A 19209-nucleotide genomic window follows, 5' to 3' on the forward strand; every position below is an offset into this window, starting at 1 on the left:
GGGCTTCTTTCTCCTGTATACACATATGGATCACTCGTGGGGTATGTATAGCATAGTCCGAATTATATATTTAAAAGGATTACAATTCACAAAACAATTATTTTGCACTAAAAATGCTGTGCCATGCCTGTTTAAAATGAGATTGAAAATCGTATATGTTTAAAGTAAAATTCTATTTCGAACAATATCGCTGACCAACATAAATAAAAAAAAAAATCCAAAATGCAATGAATAGTTTACTTCTGACAAATATTTGGTTGTTCTTGAAAAATACTGGGTCATGATATATATCTAAATTGCAGTCCCGACGAGTTATTTGAAGATATTTATTTATAGAGTTAAATGTGTATAAATATAAATGTTTTTTTAAATAAGTTAAAAATGCCCTGATGTGGAATAAATTTGTGGTAAATTGATCATACTTCTTAATTTCCTTATTTCAATCATGAACTCTTGTTATTACAATAAGTTTTGCTCTTATCAAGTTAATAGTTGTTGCTGTTCAGATTCTGACTCAAAATACAAAAAAAGAAGGAAAATCGTCCTACAAATTAAAAAATCTATTGAAATTTTGGTCATGTTCATTTATTTATTAACTTGATAAGAGCAAAACTTATTGTAATATAAACAAGAGTTCATGCAGTGTTTCTGACAACATTATATGCAGTTGTCGGATATTATATGCACTGAGTGGTCCCATTATACGTTTTTTTGTTGTTGATGAAGGCAGAAACATATATATTATATCATATATTTATAGATATATACTGTTCCCAGTTTCGACGTGGTATTTTAATCTTAGTCTGTTGGTGCTTGATTTCGTTTCGTAAAATATTGACTGATTCGATTGTTTAGGATTCGTAATATATATTCACCAATCGTAGACCTCCACTGCACTTTGTTATTGTTTTCATGTGTGTTCAAAAACAAACAGATGATGTGAAAAAATAAGACGTTTCAGAGTCATTTTGGTATGAGCAATCGGTAATGATAAATTAAGAAAATGATGCGTTTGATGGCGAAAACGCAGTCAGTCCAATATGTACACTGACTCAATCACACGATGGGTGACTGATGAAGTGTTATTTGTGTATCCTCATGTTGTACATGTTGTATGTATTACGAATCCTAAACAATACAGTATGTAGATGATGACTTCGATGTAACTGTACGCATAATTTTTTAAGGTCCGTCTACATTGCTTACAAACGACTGCTACTTAGATCTTTTCACATTCTTGTTTACCTCGGACTCAAATGTGCAGGTTTGCATCCAGGATGTCAAGATAATTAAGATACAGACTTACAGTACCTGGCCAAAAGTATTTGTCACCTGCTTTAAAAAAAACCGTAACACAGTCAAAAACACAATACGAGACAATATGTTTCATGTAAAAAGACATTTTTTCATAAATTTTTTATTTTGAGGGCATTTATGGTTGGATTTTTATCAACAAGGCCGTAAAAGACATATCCAACTATAGCAGTCATCATGTGACTTTTGTGACATCACGCATCACCCGTACCAAGCCCAAGTAAAATGTATAGAAATGCATAGGGGCTTTCTGGAATCGATGAAATACATTACTTTAAGTTCATGATACTAAAAGTGTGGGTCTGGTCCGAGACCACAATTGTCGTCCCTTGATTTTCGTCCCTTGATTTTCGTTGTTCACGAATATAGTCCCTAGTGTTAACAGTGGGTTACTTGCCATTAATTTTTATACCCCTTCCAAATTTATTTCTCCATGTTTAATGGTTCAAATTGTCAGTAGGGGGGTGAAATTACACTGTAAAAAAATTTGGGTCAAGAATTTTAAAGGAAAGTAGTGATTTGGTCCAGGTGAAAAGGGTTGAAAAATAGCACTTTGGAAGCTGTCAAAAGATTTCAAGACGCCCTAAAGATAAAATTGTCCATATTTTGAGTTAGAGACGATGAAGTTTTCTATAATTTTGATATAATTTGTCCCAAAAGTAGTACAACACACTGTAAAAGTTTCATTGAGAAAGCCCAGGTGTTTTTTTTTTTAATTTTCATTTATGTTCTAAAAGAAATGCACTACCAATTAATTGTGTTCTCGGACCTAAGAGGTGAAGTCTGTAAATATCATGAATATAGAATCTGTACTTTGGCAACTTCCCTAAATGATTTGGTGGTGTCAATTTGTCAAATTACATGAAACTAAAGGATTTAAACTTTTATTTTGTAGAATTGCTGCAAAAATGACCAATTTTGGCATTTTATGGTCAAAATAGGCATTTTAAGGCTTTTTCAATATTGATGCATACATGGCATCCTGACTTTCTATCTGACAGGTTTTCATGTGTCAATACTTGTGTTTCTATGCCTTTATCTAGTTCTTTTACTTGTTTATGAACTCAGAAACTACAGAAAAGAAGATTATCTCAGACAATATGTGCAAAATGTGTTGTATAAATGACCCTTGTCTAACGCCCTGTTTGGATGAAGTCAAAAGTGGGGTTCTTGGTACATAAAATTTGAAGTCCACAATAAAGACCTCACTAAATTTGTACCAAAAGCATTTTACAATGTCTATTGTACCTGTTCCATATCACATAATATCTTTCTTTTCTTCTGTAGGATAGCAAGTGGTTTAAATATAAGCCTGTTGAGACTAAAATTGCATTCAAGTTTTTCACTAAAAAGCCAAAAATCTTTGTATCAGACCATACTGTCTGCAAGAAAAGTTAATTGCAATAGCCTTTTTGTGCTCAGATTTGTTGTGTCATGTCACATGAGTATAGAAATGATAAAGAAAGACACAATTTTTTATTTCTCATAGCCTCAAAATGCATTTTTTAATGTAAATATGTGGCATGGCCTAAATTGACCCTTATTTTTTTCCAGTCTTACTTGGCTTAAGACCCTTTTTAAACTAATATGATATGTTATTTGTAACTTTTCTTTCCATTTAAAGTACATTCAATACATATGTAAGGATTATTTATAACCAAAAAGCTTCACAAATTTAAGATTGCTGGAAAATATTACATCTTCATGTAAGGCCCCCTTTCATTGAAAAACCTCAATTTTTAGGTCCAGGCTGATATAAATTTGACTTTTGAATAATTATGCTAAGTCTGATAAAACAAAAGAGTACTCTATTGCTTTTAGTACATAATAAATGATATATTGAGGCATTTAAAAGGAAGTTTTTTTGCAATATTTAAATTTTTAAAGCCCAACATGTTGATAGTTGAATTTTTGCAATTTTAACGTCAAAATTTAACACGCAAAGATGAGTATAGAATTTATCATATTGTCTATAATATATATCCTATTGTTATGAAACTTTGCAAGCAGTGTTATAATTTATTAAGCTTTGGTCATACCAAGTTTTTTTAAGATTTGTCAACTCTTTCTATCCTATTAGGTCCGAGACCACAATTGTCGTCCCTTGATTTTCGTTGTTCACGAATATAGTCCCTAGTGTTAACAGTGGGTTACTTGCCATTAATTTTTATACCCCTTCCAAATTTATTTCTCCATGTTTAATGGTTCAAATTGTCAGTAGGGGGGTGAAATTACACTGTAAAAAATTTGGGTCAAGAATTTTAAAGGAAAGTAGTGATTTGGTCCAGGTGAAAAGGGTTATAAAATAGCACTTCGGAAGCTGTCAAAAGATTTCAAGACGCCCTAAAGATAAAATTGTCCATATTTTGAGTTAGAGACGATGAAGTTTTCTATAATTTTGAAATAATTTGTCCCAAAAGTAGTACAACACACTGTAAAAGTTTCATTGAGAAAGCGCAGGTGTTTTTTTTTTTAATTTTCATTTATGTTCTAAAAGAAATGCACTACGAATTAATTGTGTTCTCAGACCGTCTATCTAGTAATTTCTCATATATTTAGAAATATAAATATTCCTTTTGGAAAAGTTTAAATTTTGATCTTCTCCCTTCCAAATGCTTTTGAAAATTTGTCTTGTTGCCTCGATAGTTCACACTGTTAAATCATACAACTTCGATAAATATTGGATTTTCTGTCGTGTTTAACCTTAAATTGCAATTCAAACAAAACAGATGGAATAATTGTGGGTCTATGTGCTTATTCTTATATTCATAAATATTTGAAATATCGTATATATGGAATAGTTTGATTTTCTATTATGTCCCTTCCAAATTGATTTGAAAATAAACTATTTTCAGAAAATCTGATATTATTTTTCAAGATGGCGACCACATTGACAGCGTGGGGCGACATGTTAAAAATATAATTAGTAAGATTTTTCAATGAAAATCAAATAACTGATGGATGCTCACGTTTTCAGTCATTGTCTTACCTTAAAGCAGCATCTAACGGAATACTGGTTCCTTTTGATTAAGCTTAAACATGCTGTTGTTATTTTTATAAAATTTTGAAAAATGCCGCTCGGACCAAATAATTTTAAAACGTGGAGGATGTTCGACACTTGTTTTGTCCATGCACATAATTCAATTTGATATCACTGTTTATATTGCAAGTAGATACATGTATGACACGTTATTATCACTATAATAATAGCCTTGGACATAGCTAGATTAAGTGTTATTAATTAAGTCATAACATCAATGTGATCAAAGAAAACAAACATGGCACCTAATCACGATATAAGTTTTGACAATATCTATGTAGATGTAAGTTTCGACAATACCTATGCAGGTTAAGTGTTGTCAGATTATCAATGCCATTCATTGCGATATTATTTTCATATAAATTTATAAAAGAAGACCTCGAATGGATATAAACCGAGGTGAAATAAATATATTTTTCAATATTCTTTAAATCATTCATCAGGTAAACAGTAAATTTAACATAATCCTAATTGAACCAGTAACATGCAGAGTTATCGAACGTTATTATGACTGTAATAGTTGCATATGAAGACGTAGAATTGTCTAAAGATTTACAAAATGATTTATATGTTTGTTTATTAACATGTAGTTAATAGTTTTGTCTTCAGGTGTTTTTGTTTTCTCTTGATTTGAACACATACAATAATTTTTTTAAATTTGATTTGGTTGATATATATAGCAAATTTCTGAACAGAAAATAATATTTGTGTTTATCTTGTGAAAATATGAAAATGATCCACACAAAAAATATTACCAAATAAACAAATAAACCTGTGACAATTTCTGCTTCTTTTGATACCAAGTTGCTTAAAATCAAACCCAAAATGACCCCAAAATATGTTTTAGAAAAAATGTAGTTTTATATATTCAATATACAATGTATAGGGAAAAATCTCAAGTGACGAATACTTATGGCCACACTCTGTATATTAAAAGAATTTGTCTCAAACACCCCCCTTATTCGAATACATGTGTGCTCTCATAGCAGTCATTTAATTACGAATTATGCATAAATTATTTCTACAAGTGTGCACCTTTTGGCTTTTCAGCGGCGGATCTCATAAGTTTCATTATTTTTGTGTTCATTTTTAAGCTAACACCTGAGATTTTGCCAAAATTGTTAAGTTAAATTAGAGATCAAAGAGAAATCTATATATATATATCTGCAACCAGAGAGCATGAATATCATTAGATAATTGCTTGTCTCCATTGGAACTTGAACCTAAGTGGACCTCTGTGTAACAAGGCAGCATGTTAACTGAATGAGCTATAAGAAGATAAGATAAGATAAGAATTGTATTAATCTAATCAAGAACCCATAAAGGGCATCATTTTACAACACAATATGATTGGAAAAAGCAAAACAGAAAACTAATACCATACTATAACATTATGGACAGGATCAGAGCCTACCACAACATGTGTTTCACATATAACTATTTATCTGGCTGTTCACATATGAGCATTTACCAACTCTCATGTGCCTAGAAAATTACATTATTAAAGGTTTAGAAATAAGATCCAGATGTAAACAAAATATATGAAATAATATAATATTTTATTGGTATAAGATTTAATATAATACTATTATATTAAATCTCATACCAATAAAATATTATATTATTTCATATATTTTGTTTACATCTGGATCTTATTTCTAAACCTTTAATAATGTAATTTAGTATTATATAAATCTTATACCAATAAAATATTATATTATTTCATATATTTTGTTTACATCTGGATCTTATTTCTAAACCTTTAATAATGTAATTTCTTAGGCACATGAGAGTTGGTAAATGCTCATATGTGAACAGCCAGAAATATTTCTTATCATTAGGTATTTCTTTAAAATTAGTACAAAGAGTGATAATAGATATAGGAAGATGTGGTGTGAGTGCCAATGAGACAACTCTCCATCCAAATAACAATTTAAAAATTAAACCATTATAGGTTAAAGTACGGCCTTCAACACGGAGCCTTGGCTTTATAACTTTATTAAATAATAATTTCCTCTGTTCATTATATAATGGACAATTTACTGTAAAATGGGTCTCATCTTCAATAGAATTTTATCCATGTGATAAGCAGTGATGACATAGAGGTTGAGTTCTCCCTATAATATGTACTTCCTTACTGTAGCTCAACTGTTTATGGCTGACAAAGTATCTACCACATTTACTAAGGAAATCAATCTGGTCACACTCCCCCTCTCAAGAATCATTGGGGTCCAACAATAAAAACCCACAGTTAGAAGAATTACTCAGCACATGAATATCATTACAAAATTGCTTGTCTCCACCGTGACTGTGTAACAAGGCAAAGCATTGATTGACTGAGCTAAATACATGTAAGTAGATCCTTGGCTTTACCGCTTAAAGCTGACTAAATATCTACCACATTTACTAAGGGAAGCAATCCCATCAAATTTCAAAGGAAACAGCTGTCACATAAGCATAACAATGTGTGAGTCTTAGCTAATTGCATGCGATTTGACTTGGCAGCTGGATTTATATTATTATTATATAACCATGATTAACATTAATCTTTAATAACATGGAAATGTTGGAAAAATTCAAAATAAAATAAGGAAAACTAGTGTATGTTTTAGAACCTGATCATTCTTTCAGTGATTTACTGGGTTTTTTTAGCCATGAAGAATGATTCAATAATTTTCATACGTAATAAAGTGAAGAGATAATTTTCCTCACTTTAACATTGCATGTTTGATTTCTAAAACATTTCATGCTCAAGCTTTTTATACGACTGCAAACATTTTTTTTGAATCGTATAATGGTATGATGTCGTCGTCATCTGCGTCGTTGTCCGAAGACACATTGGATTCTGGACAATAACTTTAGTTTAAGCGAATGGATCTCTATGAAATTTTTTAAGAAGGTTCAATACCACAAAGGGAAGGTTAGGATTGATTTTGTGGATGATGGTCCCAACATTTAAGGAATTAGGAGCCCAATAGGGACCAAAAACAATCGTTTTTCTAGTTTCAGGATGATAACTTGTGTATATAACTATTTCAATTGATTGAGATTAATTTCAAGGGATAATGGGGCCAACAGATTAGGAATTTAGGGCCAAAAACAAGCATTCTTCTAGTTTCCAGACAATAACTTGTGTGTAAGTGTATGGATCTCTCTGACATTGTACCACAAGTTTCCATATCACAAAAGGAAGGCTGGGATTGAGTAAGGGGTTGATTCCCCCAAACATGTTGGAATTTAGGGTCAAAAAAGGGCTTAAAACAACTACTTCGACTAACTTCAATAATACATGTCAGATACCGTATAAATGTAAGAATTTGTAGCTTGAAAAATCTAATATGAACATGTATGCCATCTATTTCAACTTTTCCCTCTTTACATAAATAGCCAACACATGGTAAATATAGGCAACAGTAGTCCAGTGGCGTATCCAGAGATTTTCATAAAGTGATGGGGACTGGCTGTGTAAGAGTAGGCCCGCTACAGTCATGCTTCATTGATTCTCTTAATTTACAATCAACCAATTTTCAGTTAGGATCATCACGTTGACGCCAGTGGTACTACAAAGGATAGGCTGGGATTGAGTTTTGTCAGAAACTAATAGCTCTTTCCAATAAGTTTGTTTTCCTTTTTTGTCATAATTCTCTAACAATTTATTATACATATATGTACAAAATGTATGCAAGTACTTAATGTACCCCATGCAACAAACAAAAAACACTTTCACTTGACTTCAATTAAGTTTTTGCTTATAATTAGGCCCTAGAGAAACTGTTTGTTTCCCCTAACCCAACCATATAAAAAAGAAGATGTGGTATGATTACAAGTCTTTTTATTGAACAAAAGAAATTACATGCCCACTCCTATGGGTGGGCAGAGAGTACAAGCTAGAAAAATTGCCCACCCCGTGCCCACTCCCACCGTGGGCAGGTGGACAAAGCAAACTCCATCTAAGCTGTAGTTTAAATTTCCTCCGTTATTAACGTTACCTGATTTTATTTCTATTTGTGTTACACACAGTCTATAGCAACACTATTTGATACACACACTAAAAATCCTGCCTGCTGGGCCTTGAAAATTTTCCAATACTAGAAGAAACAATGTAGCCATTCATTCATGAACTAGCCATTTCAGATGTGTCTTTTTTTATGCCCCATTTATGGGCATTATGTTTACTGGTCTGTGCGTCCCTTTGTTCGTCCGTCCATTTGTTCGTCCCTCTGTTCGTCCGTTTGTCTGTCCTGCTTCAGGTTAAAGTTTTTGGTTGAGGTAGTTTTTGATGAAGTTGAAGTCCAATCAACTTGAAACTTAGTAAACATGTTCCCTATGATATGATCTTTCTAATTTTAATGCCAAATTAGAGACTTTATTCCATTTTCATGGTCCACTGAACCTAGAAAATGATAATGGGGATGGGGCATTCGTGTACTTGGGACACATTCTTGTTTTATTCTGAGATCATGTTAATACAAATGAAGAGGATGTGGATGGGGTTTATAGAAAAGAGAATAATGGGCAAAAACATTAATACAGAAATAATGGACCCCATCCATACTCTTATTGCTCCACACATGTTACTTTTATTTTTCTCTCTCAACATTTCAACAGTTTAATAATAAAAATGTTTCAACAATGAATAAAGATAAAACAAAACAATTGTTAGCTTAGAAAAGAAATATATATAACATAATAGTTATTAATATATAATTTGTATTTGATATCTGTGTACATTGTTTAACTTTCCAAAATGTTTACATATATAATAATAACAACTTTAATGTTACTGTAACAAATTTTAAACAATTAAAAAACTATTTACATGTTTTTATTAGTTCAACATAATTACATGTACAATAAATTTCTCTTCTAAAGCAGAATTTATTATCACTTTGTACACATTCATGTTCCTCCTGCTTAGTGCAAAGCCATTAATTTTCAGTTCTTTCCAGGCTAAGTTGTATAACTATTATTTTCAAAATCGGTTAATCCTTCACAAACATCACAAAAAAATCTTTACTTGTATATACACAATGATACATGTATATAGGCATAATTCTAAGAACACTTTGGATTTTAATTAATTGTTGATAATTTTTGACATAACATTTGAAATTTTATACACAGCTTTTCATTGTGATATATCTACATATATATATCATATGTACCAGACCATATGAGTATTTGGACCGTACACGTACGGTCTGGACCATATACGTATACTTGTACGGTCTGACCATAGGTGTATGTCGGACCATATGAGTATACGTGTATGGTCCAGTACGAGCTGACTATATATGTGATTGAATCATATGGGTTATATTTAAACAATTTATCACAATCTTTATTTTTAGTTTTACAAATTGTTATTATTACAATTAGATGGATAAACTGAATAATTGAAATTAAACATTTGTTTAATTGTATATCTGAATCCTATTTTGGTACACTCGCCCAAGGTGACACTAGCTACAACAAGCAACGTAATATTTTTAACATATAAAAATGTACATGTTTGCAGTATAATTCATGCATGTTCCTTTCAATTTGCATTTTTGGAAAGATTAGAACTTGTTCTAAATCTTTACTTAGGCACTGGCCTCCCTAACAACAGGACAGGTTAGCTACTGTTACAAAATGTATTCACACTGAAATATAGTTCCCTATGGTTCTCATGTATGTGCACATAATACACATATAAACTGAAAAACTAGGTATATTATTGGAGCAGTTCATTCAAGAATGTATGTCATTAAGGTGTGTTGATGTGAAGGCTTTTTAAAAAAAAAAATGGATTAGTTAAGTGGGTATTGATTCAACTAGTATGATTGACAACTGCCATTATCACAAACAATCAGAGACCGGCAATGGACATTTGAGCGCATTGACAGGACATTTGAGCGAAAAAAAAAGGACGTTTGAGCGCCAAAGTATAGGACATTTGAGCGCCTAAATTTTAGGACATTTGAGCGAAAATAAGAATAAGCGTAGGACATTTGAGCGAAAACAAGTCTTGGATAGAGAATTGTCTTATTGGCAATCATACCACATTTTCTTACGAATATAGTTCATTAAATGAGGAGTTTACCAACAAAAAGATTAAAACATATTTTAATTGTAAAAAACAAAGCACTAAAAACAAAGCACTGTCATAAAACATAAAACTCGGCAACGGCATTATTTACAAGTCTGTTCGGGCTTGGAACTTATATCCCAGGCTTCTGACATAAAAATCCCTCGTAATTTCCTGCTGGCAGTATTTCGAATGCAAATCCCGGAGATTCTGTTCCTTCTCCTTTTCTGTTCGGCTCTGCGGTGCATCAATGTTCAAACTCCGAATTTTTATGTAAGTCACAGATTGCAATTTGATAATAGTGTCAAGGAAAGTATAAATTGATGGATGACTGTGATAGAACTGCTCGTTATAATGGGCATGAAATGATTCGGGCCCATTGTTAGTACGTTTTACGAGTCGAATTACTCGGGTGTGAAATAAAATAAAAAATATTTATAACTAAATCTTACTTTTTTTTCTTACTTTTAAAAAAAAATCTTAATTCGTGTAAAATTATCAGGGAAAATTTCGCTCAAATGTCCTGTCTGAAAACTCAGGTAAGGTTAATATCCCGGCGCTCAAATGTCCTATGAAGTCGGCGCTCAAATGACCCTATGTGCTTTTTTCTTTTTCGCTCAAATGTCCTATGCCCTCAGAGACAAGGTGGACCTTTAATTACAATGCCCCACCTCCTAAACTGCCAATCAGATTGACCACATTACCTATCAACCTCAGTCTTACATACCTGTACGCGTCTGGCACTAAATTATAATCCTGGTACCTTTGATAACTATATACCACTCAGTATACATCTAATTCTTAATACACAAGTATCTGACCTCATAATTAAATACACAAATGTGTATATTAGATGTTAGATATTTATAAGGATGATAGATTTATTTATTGCCAATTACTTTTGATCTACATTACATAAAATGGTTCTGTAAATTATATCTGAAAGATAAATGATTAATGGATTAACAAGATCTTAAATAAAGGAAATATGAATATAAATATGAATATATAAAAGGTATTCAAGTAAGGCCTATAATTGACTTGATTAATTTCCAAAAACCATCTGTAATTAATCAACAATTTAGATATGTTCACTTTTTGTTTTATCAGGAATTGGCTTGAAACAGTTTTAAAATTTAAAAACTTTTAATTATAACAAACCATTGTTTATTAGTTTATTTCCTACCAATCATTATAAAGTTATTTGGATTATTTTTGTTGACACTTTAAAGGTTTTTAGGTATAGATTTATGTCTCACAAGGATAGTTGGTAACATTTACTAGAAGAATTATTGATTTTTGATTTTGTTTTTGGTTTTTTTAAGCATGTTCAAAACCGGCAACATAATTTCGATAAGATATAAACTGCAGTTTAAATAAAATTATGCAAACTAAGAGACCCATATTATTTAATTTGAGCTCATTTTATCCTCATACTGGAAAAGCAAGTTTCCTTCTTAAGACTTGCTGTTAATGCAATTTTCAGCAATAGTGCTTTATATTTGTTAATTTTTCCCCACCATACCTTAATATGAAATAATTCAAACTACTTTTCTAATCTTTCCATGAGTGATATCCATCACTTTGATTTGTAAAGTTGCTAAACATTCTAAAACAACTTTGTATAAATGTATTTAATTTGTTATATCAGGTTGCACTATAAAATAAAATTATATATATATATATATGTATATTTTCAGGGCAGCTTCAGCCTGACTGGTATCAGAAAGGTACCAGTTCATCATGGCAGATGCAGCAAGGAAAAAGTGGTCCTGTGAATACTGTACGTATCAGAACTTTGAAGCTGCTATAAAATGTACTCTCTGCCATGCTTCACGAGGATCACCACTTATTATTACCGACCTTCACAATGAAGAGCAGGACATTTATAAAATGGCTGTCAAATCAGGAAACAATAGAGAAAATAGTGAAGTTATTTGCTCTTCAAAACTGAATAAGTGGAACTGTCGTACATGTACATATTTGAATTGGCCAAAAGCTGTAAGATGTGTTCAGTGCTATACCCCGAAAAACAAGAAGTCTTCCCCTCCTAGTGCCTCTCCTACTCATGAAAAGGTCCCATCTGGTCCCTTATCAGGGGAGGCTATAACACAGAGAAAGACACCTCCCCATCGAGATATACCGTCATCGCCAAAGGCAGCTAATAAAACATCTAACAATGATATTAATAGGCAAAAAACTTATGCAAGAGTAAAATGGATATGTAAAAGTTGTACTTATGAGAACTGGCCAAGGAGTTTCAAGTGTTGTATTTGTGGAACAAGTAAAGGAAGAACTTCTCCAGAAATTACAAATACTATACTGTCTTGTGAAAACAGTCCAACTTCTGGATCACCTACTGGCTCGGGTTGTGCTTCAGGTGTTCAAACCAGTTTATCTGATACCAGTTTGGCCACTGCTGTAAATAACCAAGAAGACAAATCAATGGAGCGTAAACTCAAACAAATTAAAAAGCGAATGCGAGAGAAAGATTGGTTATGGTTGAATGCCTGTGTGGGAGTTGTTGAAGGTGAAGCTCAAGCTGTGGAAGCGTATATTGCCTCTGGTGGGGACACTTATAGACAATTAAGCCAGGATGAAGCCGCTATCCTGAATCGGCCTAGCGCCTTCCAACCTGGATATACATTAGTACATTTAGGTATAAGATTCAAAAGAGAAGATATGTTAGCTGTGTTATTAACCAGTACAGAGTCAGCTACAAATTGTAAAAAAAGACTGCCATCAAACATAAGTCCAGATTTAGCAGCAGATATCCGGCGTTTGATATCAGCATCACTCAGACAGAGAAAAGGGGAATTCCCTTGTCAGATCATGTCAGAAAGTGTTACATTTTCTTTACCCACTGGTAAGTTTATTACATATTATTATACGACGGCAAAAAAATTGTTGGAATCGTATATTGGTATGATGTAGTCGTCTGCATCGCATTTTTATACTTTCAAGATAATAACTTGTGTATAAGTATTTCAATTGCTCTGAAATTGTACCACAATGTTTTATACCACAAGTAGAAAGGTTGGATTCATTTTCAGAGTAATATGAGGCCAACAGATTAGGAATTAAGGAATTTGGGAGTTTGGGAGTAATTGCTCCAAGGAGGGATTCAAGAAGTTGGTTGAATGCCTGTGTGGGAGTTGTTGAAGGTGAAGCTCAATTTTTTTTAAGGGTTTCATAAATTTTTTTCAGAATTTTCAAATTAAAATTTTTTGAAAAGTTTCAAGAAGAAAGAAGAAACCTTCAGTTGCACAATAAATTTGTAAGATCTTTGACCACATTTTTTGTGTGTCAGAAACCTATATTTTGCCAAAATTGATCACAATCCAAATTAAGACAGTATCAAGCTTGAATATTGTGTCCAAATTTGCCCCAACAGTTCAGGGTTCAACCTCTGTGGTCGTATCAGGCTGCTTAGTGAAGCAATTTTTCATGTTTGTACTGTGTTTTACTTTGCAGGCATTAACAACTTACCCAGCCCTGTGCAAACTCAGTTGTTTGATGAAGTCTTGGATAATGATGTTCAAAAAGGTAACTTTTAAGTTGATAATTGGCAGGCAAAAAAAATAGTTTCCTTTTTAAGAAATATACAATGTAAATATAAAGATGATATTTCAAGTAGAAATTATAAACTATAAAAATCTTCTGCAGTTTTTTCAGCCGAACATGCATGTAATTATTGTCATACATCAAACATGTAATTATTGTCATACATCAAACATGTAATTATTGTCATACATCAAACATGTAATTATTGTCATACATCAAACATGTAATTATTGTCATACATCAAACATGTAATTATTGTCATACATCGTGCAGCTGCAATAAATAAGAAAAATCAGTCCAAATGATTTGAATTAGTGAAAAAAAGATATTCCACAGAATATAATTGGAGATCATTTCATTTTTTTCCCCTTTCATACTAAGATCTAAAGAAATTCCTATATATATATATAAGTATGTCTGAGCCAGTGACTACTCTACAACAGATATATCCATCGGATCACCAGCAGTAATGGTGATACATGGCTGTGTACATTATGTATATACAACTGGTCTAAACATCAACCCAACAATGTAAGATCTGTAAATTTGCTTTCGCAAATTTTTGGTTCTTCCCTCTCCGGGATTTGAAACCCATGCTACTGAGATATCTTGACACCAAATCGCCTGCACTGTAACCGGAGCTACTTACTACCAGGTCATAGGGTCATAAAACCCTACTGACAGTACTCACTGTACAAAATTAGTGCTCCAAATTCCAAATCCAACATTTTGATTGGTTGAATTTTGAGTAAGTGTCATAATTGTACCTGAAAATTTTAATGATTGTACATTGTAAGGCATGACAGTTATTATAGAGAGTTAACTAAGGTTTATCTGTGATTTGCTTGAATCTTTAGAATTGGAAGAAGATTTAGTGATAAACTGGAGTAAAGAATTAACAGAAAGGCTCGGCAGTAGGTTATACGCCCTTTGGAATAGAACTGCTGGTGATTGTCTGTTAGACTCAGTTCTCCAAGCCACATGGGGGATATTTGACACAGATAATACACTCAGGAATGCTTTATCAGAAAGTCTTAGTGATGCTGCTATGATGCAAGTTTAAACATTTTATTCTCTATTTTTTCACTACTTTCACATTTCCCAAACAATTCTGAAAAAGCAGTTCACACTTGTGAAATATCCGTTTTTGGCTAATGATAGGTTTGAAGTTAATTATGACGTCAAATTTCATTAAAGGTGGTCATGACCATGCATAATGATGTCGCATATAAAGAACACAAATTTCTGCAAATGTTTGAAAAGGAAGGATAAAAATCATAAGGGGAAACAGATTCCACCACTATAATTATTAGGATATTTCTCCACTCTCAACAGTAAAATTTTACCTATTTAAAAAGAACGACAAGCCTTGAGCTTTAATTTGAATAATAAAATTTAACTGTCTGGAGTGGAGAAATATTGTAACACTTGTTGCAGTGTAGGAATCTATATTTTCAATTTTCCAAAATTTCAATAGGGTAGAAAAGATCAGTTAAAACTGCTATGCAACACAATAATTGTTGTTTGTTAAATTAGGTGTTTTTGGGTAAAGATTTCTTAAAATGCAATCAAAACCGTATGATAAGACGTCAAGGTTTTTTTTTAGATCGATTTTGACTACCCATATACTGTCAGCATTGATATTTAAATCTTAAAGTTGTTTTTTTAATGAAAGACTGATTTTCTGGCTTATAAGTCCAAAAGTTTTTTTCCCTGGAAAACAGAATATATATACTGGTATGTATAAAGTTAATTAAACTTCTAATATTTTCACATTGATTTTTAGGTTCTACCCACGATGGAAGGAGTATGAATCATATCAGGCAGAAATGTTACAGTTTAGTCTGGATGAAGCACAGTGGCAGAATGATTGGGCGTTACTACTTAGTATTGCTAGCCAACCAGGTATATTTCAATTTGACTATCAAAGAACTGCATGAAAATAATTATTGTACTGTAAGTGAGAGAACAGAAAAAATACCAATTAGGTGATTGATTGATTAGTGTTTAATGCCACTATCAACACTTTTGTGCTATTTTGTGGTGGCCAGTTTTTATTGGTGGAGGAAGCCCAGTTCCCGGAGAGAACCACTGATCTTCAGTAGGAAACTGACAATTCTAGTCAATTAAGATTGGAGTCAAGTGCACCTGCCCAGTGCAGGATTCAAACTCACAGTTAGAAGAAACCATAACATAAAAAAAGGGACTTATACAAAACAAATGTAATTGTTGCTTGCAGTTCATAAATTTGTATCTCTTGATAAAGTTTTAATGTCATTTGCAAAGATTTAATTGTATTATTGGTTTTTATTCGTCGTATATTGCTATCACGTTGGCGTCGTCGTCGTCGTCGTCGTCGTCCGAATACTTTTAGTTTTCGCACTCTAACTTTAGTAAAAGTGAATAGAAATCTATGAAATTTTAACACAAGGTTTATGACCATAAAAAGAAGGCTGGTATTGATTTTGGGAGTTTTGGTCCCAACATTTTAGGAATTAGGGGCCAAAAAGGGCCCAAATAAGCATTTTCTTGGTTTTCGCACTATAACTTTAGTTTAAGTTAATAGAAATCTATGAAATTTTGACACAAGGTTTATGACCACAAAAGAAAGGTTGGGATTGATTTTGGGAGTTTTGGTTTCAACAGTTTAGGAATTAGGGGCCAAAAAAGGGCCCAAATAAGCATTATTCTTGGTTTTCGCACAATAACTTTAGTTAAAGTAAATAGAAATCAATGAAATTTAAACACAATGTTTATGACCACAAAAGGAAGGTTGGTATTGATTTTGGGAGTTTTGGTCCCAACAGTTTAGGAATTAGGGGCCAAAAAGGGACCCAAATAAGCATTTTTCTTGGTTTTCGCACCATAGCGTTAGTATAAGTAAATAGAAATCTATGAAATTTAAACACAAGGTTTATGACTATTAAAGGAAGGTTGGTATTGATTTTGGGAGTTTTGGTCCCAACAGTTAAGGAAAAAGGGGCCCAAAGGGTCCAAAATTAAATTTTGTTTGATTTCATCAAAATTGAATAATTGGGGTTCTTTAATATGCCGAATCTAACTGTGTATGTAGATTCTTAATTTTTGGTCCCGTTTTCAAATTGGTCTACATTAAGGTCCAAAGGGTCCAAAATTAAACTTAGTTTGATTTTAACAAAAATTGAAACTTTTGGGTTCTTTGATATGCTGAATCTAAAAATGTACTTAGATTTTTGATTATTGGCCCAGTTTTCAAGTTGGCCCAAATCGAGGTCCAAAATTAAACATTGTTTGATTTCATCAAAAATTGAATAATTAGGGTTCTTTGATATGCCAAATCTAACTGTGTATGTAGATTCTTAATTTTTGGTCCCTTTTTAAAATTGGTCTAAATTAAAGTGCAAAGGGTCCAAAATTAAACTAAGTTTGATTTTAACAAAAATTAAATTCTTGGGCCTCTTTGATATGCTGAATCTAAACATGTACTTAGATTTTTGATTATGGGCCCAGTTTTCAAGTTGGTCCAAATCAGGATCTAAAATTATCATATTAAGTATTGTGCAATAGCAAGTCTTTTCAATTACACAGTATTGTGCAATGGCAAGAAATATCTAATTTCACAATATTGTGAAATAGCAAATTTTCTTTTAATTAAGAGTTATCTTTCTTTGTCCAGTATAGTAAGCAAGAAATATCTGCAAGAATTTTTTTAATTGGAGTTATCTTTCTTTGTCCAGAATCAACTTAAATCTTTGTTATATACAATATACAATGTATATTCACTTTTTACTACCAACTGATAAATTTAAATAATCTTTACCATTCAGTGATAACAAGCAGTTTTTTTACATCTTAATATTTTATGATGCATTTAAATGAGTAGTAATTGTTGCAAACTCCATTAGAATATTTTAATTGAAATTAGTTTTGGAATAAGGGAAAGGGGGATGTGATTAAAAAATTGGGTTCAATTTTTCTCATTTGAAATTTCATAAATAAAAAGAAAATTTCTTCAAACATTTTTTTGAGAGGATTAATATTCAACAGCATAGTGAATTGCTCTAAGAGAAAACAAAAATTTTAAGTTCATTTGAATACATTCATTCTGTGTCAGAAACCTATGCTGTGTCAACTATTTAATCACAATCCAAATTTAGAGCGGAATCCAGCTTGAATGTTGTGTCCATACTTGCCCCAACTGTTCAGGGTTCAACCTCTGCGGTCGTATAAAGCTACGCCCTGCGGAGCATCTGGTTTTTTATAGGTGCAGCTTTAGAACAGACCCACATTTTCTGTTTATCCCATATCCTAAGACGTCCAATAATTGTGTATGGTATTAAGTATGTTAAAAGTTTTAGAGGAGAAACTCTGGGATTTGCTCGTTTTCAGGGTATGTACCAGTTATGTACCAGTAATGAATTTTTAAAGTAAAAAGATGTAATTTCTTAAGGATCTGAGATACATTATTATCTTCAACATGCCTCATTGACTGAACCTTCATGGAGGGCTGTGGAATGAAATATGTAGAATTTGTCTTATGGATGGCATTTATTTTAAGCATTGAATTAAAAGATGCTCCTTTATCCTTTGGAATAAAAGCATTGCTGATTCAAGACCACTGGCCATGGATGTAAAGCAACCAACAATCTATCAATCACATTTTAGTATCAGTAAAGGAACACACTTTTCCTGACATTTTTTCAATATGTATTTTCTATTTTTGGCTTTAAAGATTTCTGTGCAGACCCATTATTACCCTTTTTGTCATTATCTGTATTACTTTTCTTTTCACTACATTTGTTTACATTTTTAGGAATTTATTTGCCATTACTGTGGGAGAAAAGTTTTTGTTGGAAATCTCCAATAGCTTTGGCTTATACTAGAGGCCATTTTTCATCATTGGTAACCATGGAAATGGTAAAAGAGGATTTGATTGGTGCTGGTGCTAATGTTGATAACAATGATGATGAATCTGTTGCCTACTTACCGGTTGTAGATTATGAAGGGAAATTATTACCTGTTCCTTTTCTCAAACAGTCCGAGGTGAGTTAATAAAATTCTAGAGTCAATGGATGCAATTTTCCTTCTGTTACCTTATGGTTATGAAGATTTACAAGGTGTTGGTTGACTGTTGTATGTTATATTTATAACAGAGTTAAAACTTATTTTGTATTCATGTACAATGTCAAAGACCATAATGATAATTGGTTGAATAACAAACTTAAAAATTACTATAGATACT

At 32.2% G+C, this 19209-nt stretch overlaps 1 protein-coding gene across 2 annotated transcripts in view; it reads left to right on the top strand.

Moving 5' to 3' along the window:
- Nucleotides 1-872: 872 nt before the first annotated feature.
- LOC134715475 (ubiquitin thioesterase Zranb1-like) overlaps nucleotides 873-19209 on the top strand; it is a 29574-nt gene continuing 11237 nt past the window's right edge. The window contains exons 1-7 of one of the 2 annotated variants that reach the window (XM_063577668.1): nucleotides 873-971; nucleotides 12125-13290; nucleotides 13899-13970; nucleotides 14846-15041; nucleotides 15775-15893; nucleotides 18232-18357; nucleotides 18781-19010. In XM_063577668.1, the coding sequence (XP_063433738.1) occupies nucleotides 12168-13290; nucleotides 13899-13970; nucleotides 14846-15041; nucleotides 15775-15893; nucleotides 18232-18357; nucleotides 18781-19010 (1866 nt within the window). In that variant the 5' untranslated portion in view covers nucleotides 873-971; nucleotides 12125-12167. Of the gene's footprint in view, nucleotides 985-12124; nucleotides 13291-13898; nucleotides 13971-14845; nucleotides 15042-15774; nucleotides 15894-18231; nucleotides 18358-18780; nucleotides 19011-19209 lie in introns of both variants that reach the window. The other variant, XM_063577669.1, reaches the window with a different exon arrangement.

This window comes from Mytilus trossulus, chromosome 4 (assembly GCF_036588685.1).
Source record: "Mytilus trossulus isolate FHL-02 chromosome 4, PNRI_Mtr1.1.1.hap1, whole genome shotgun sequence".
In the NCBI taxonomy this organism is placed as follows: Eukaryota; Metazoa; Mollusca; class Bivalvia; order Mytilida; family Mytilidae; genus Mytilus; species Mytilus trossulus.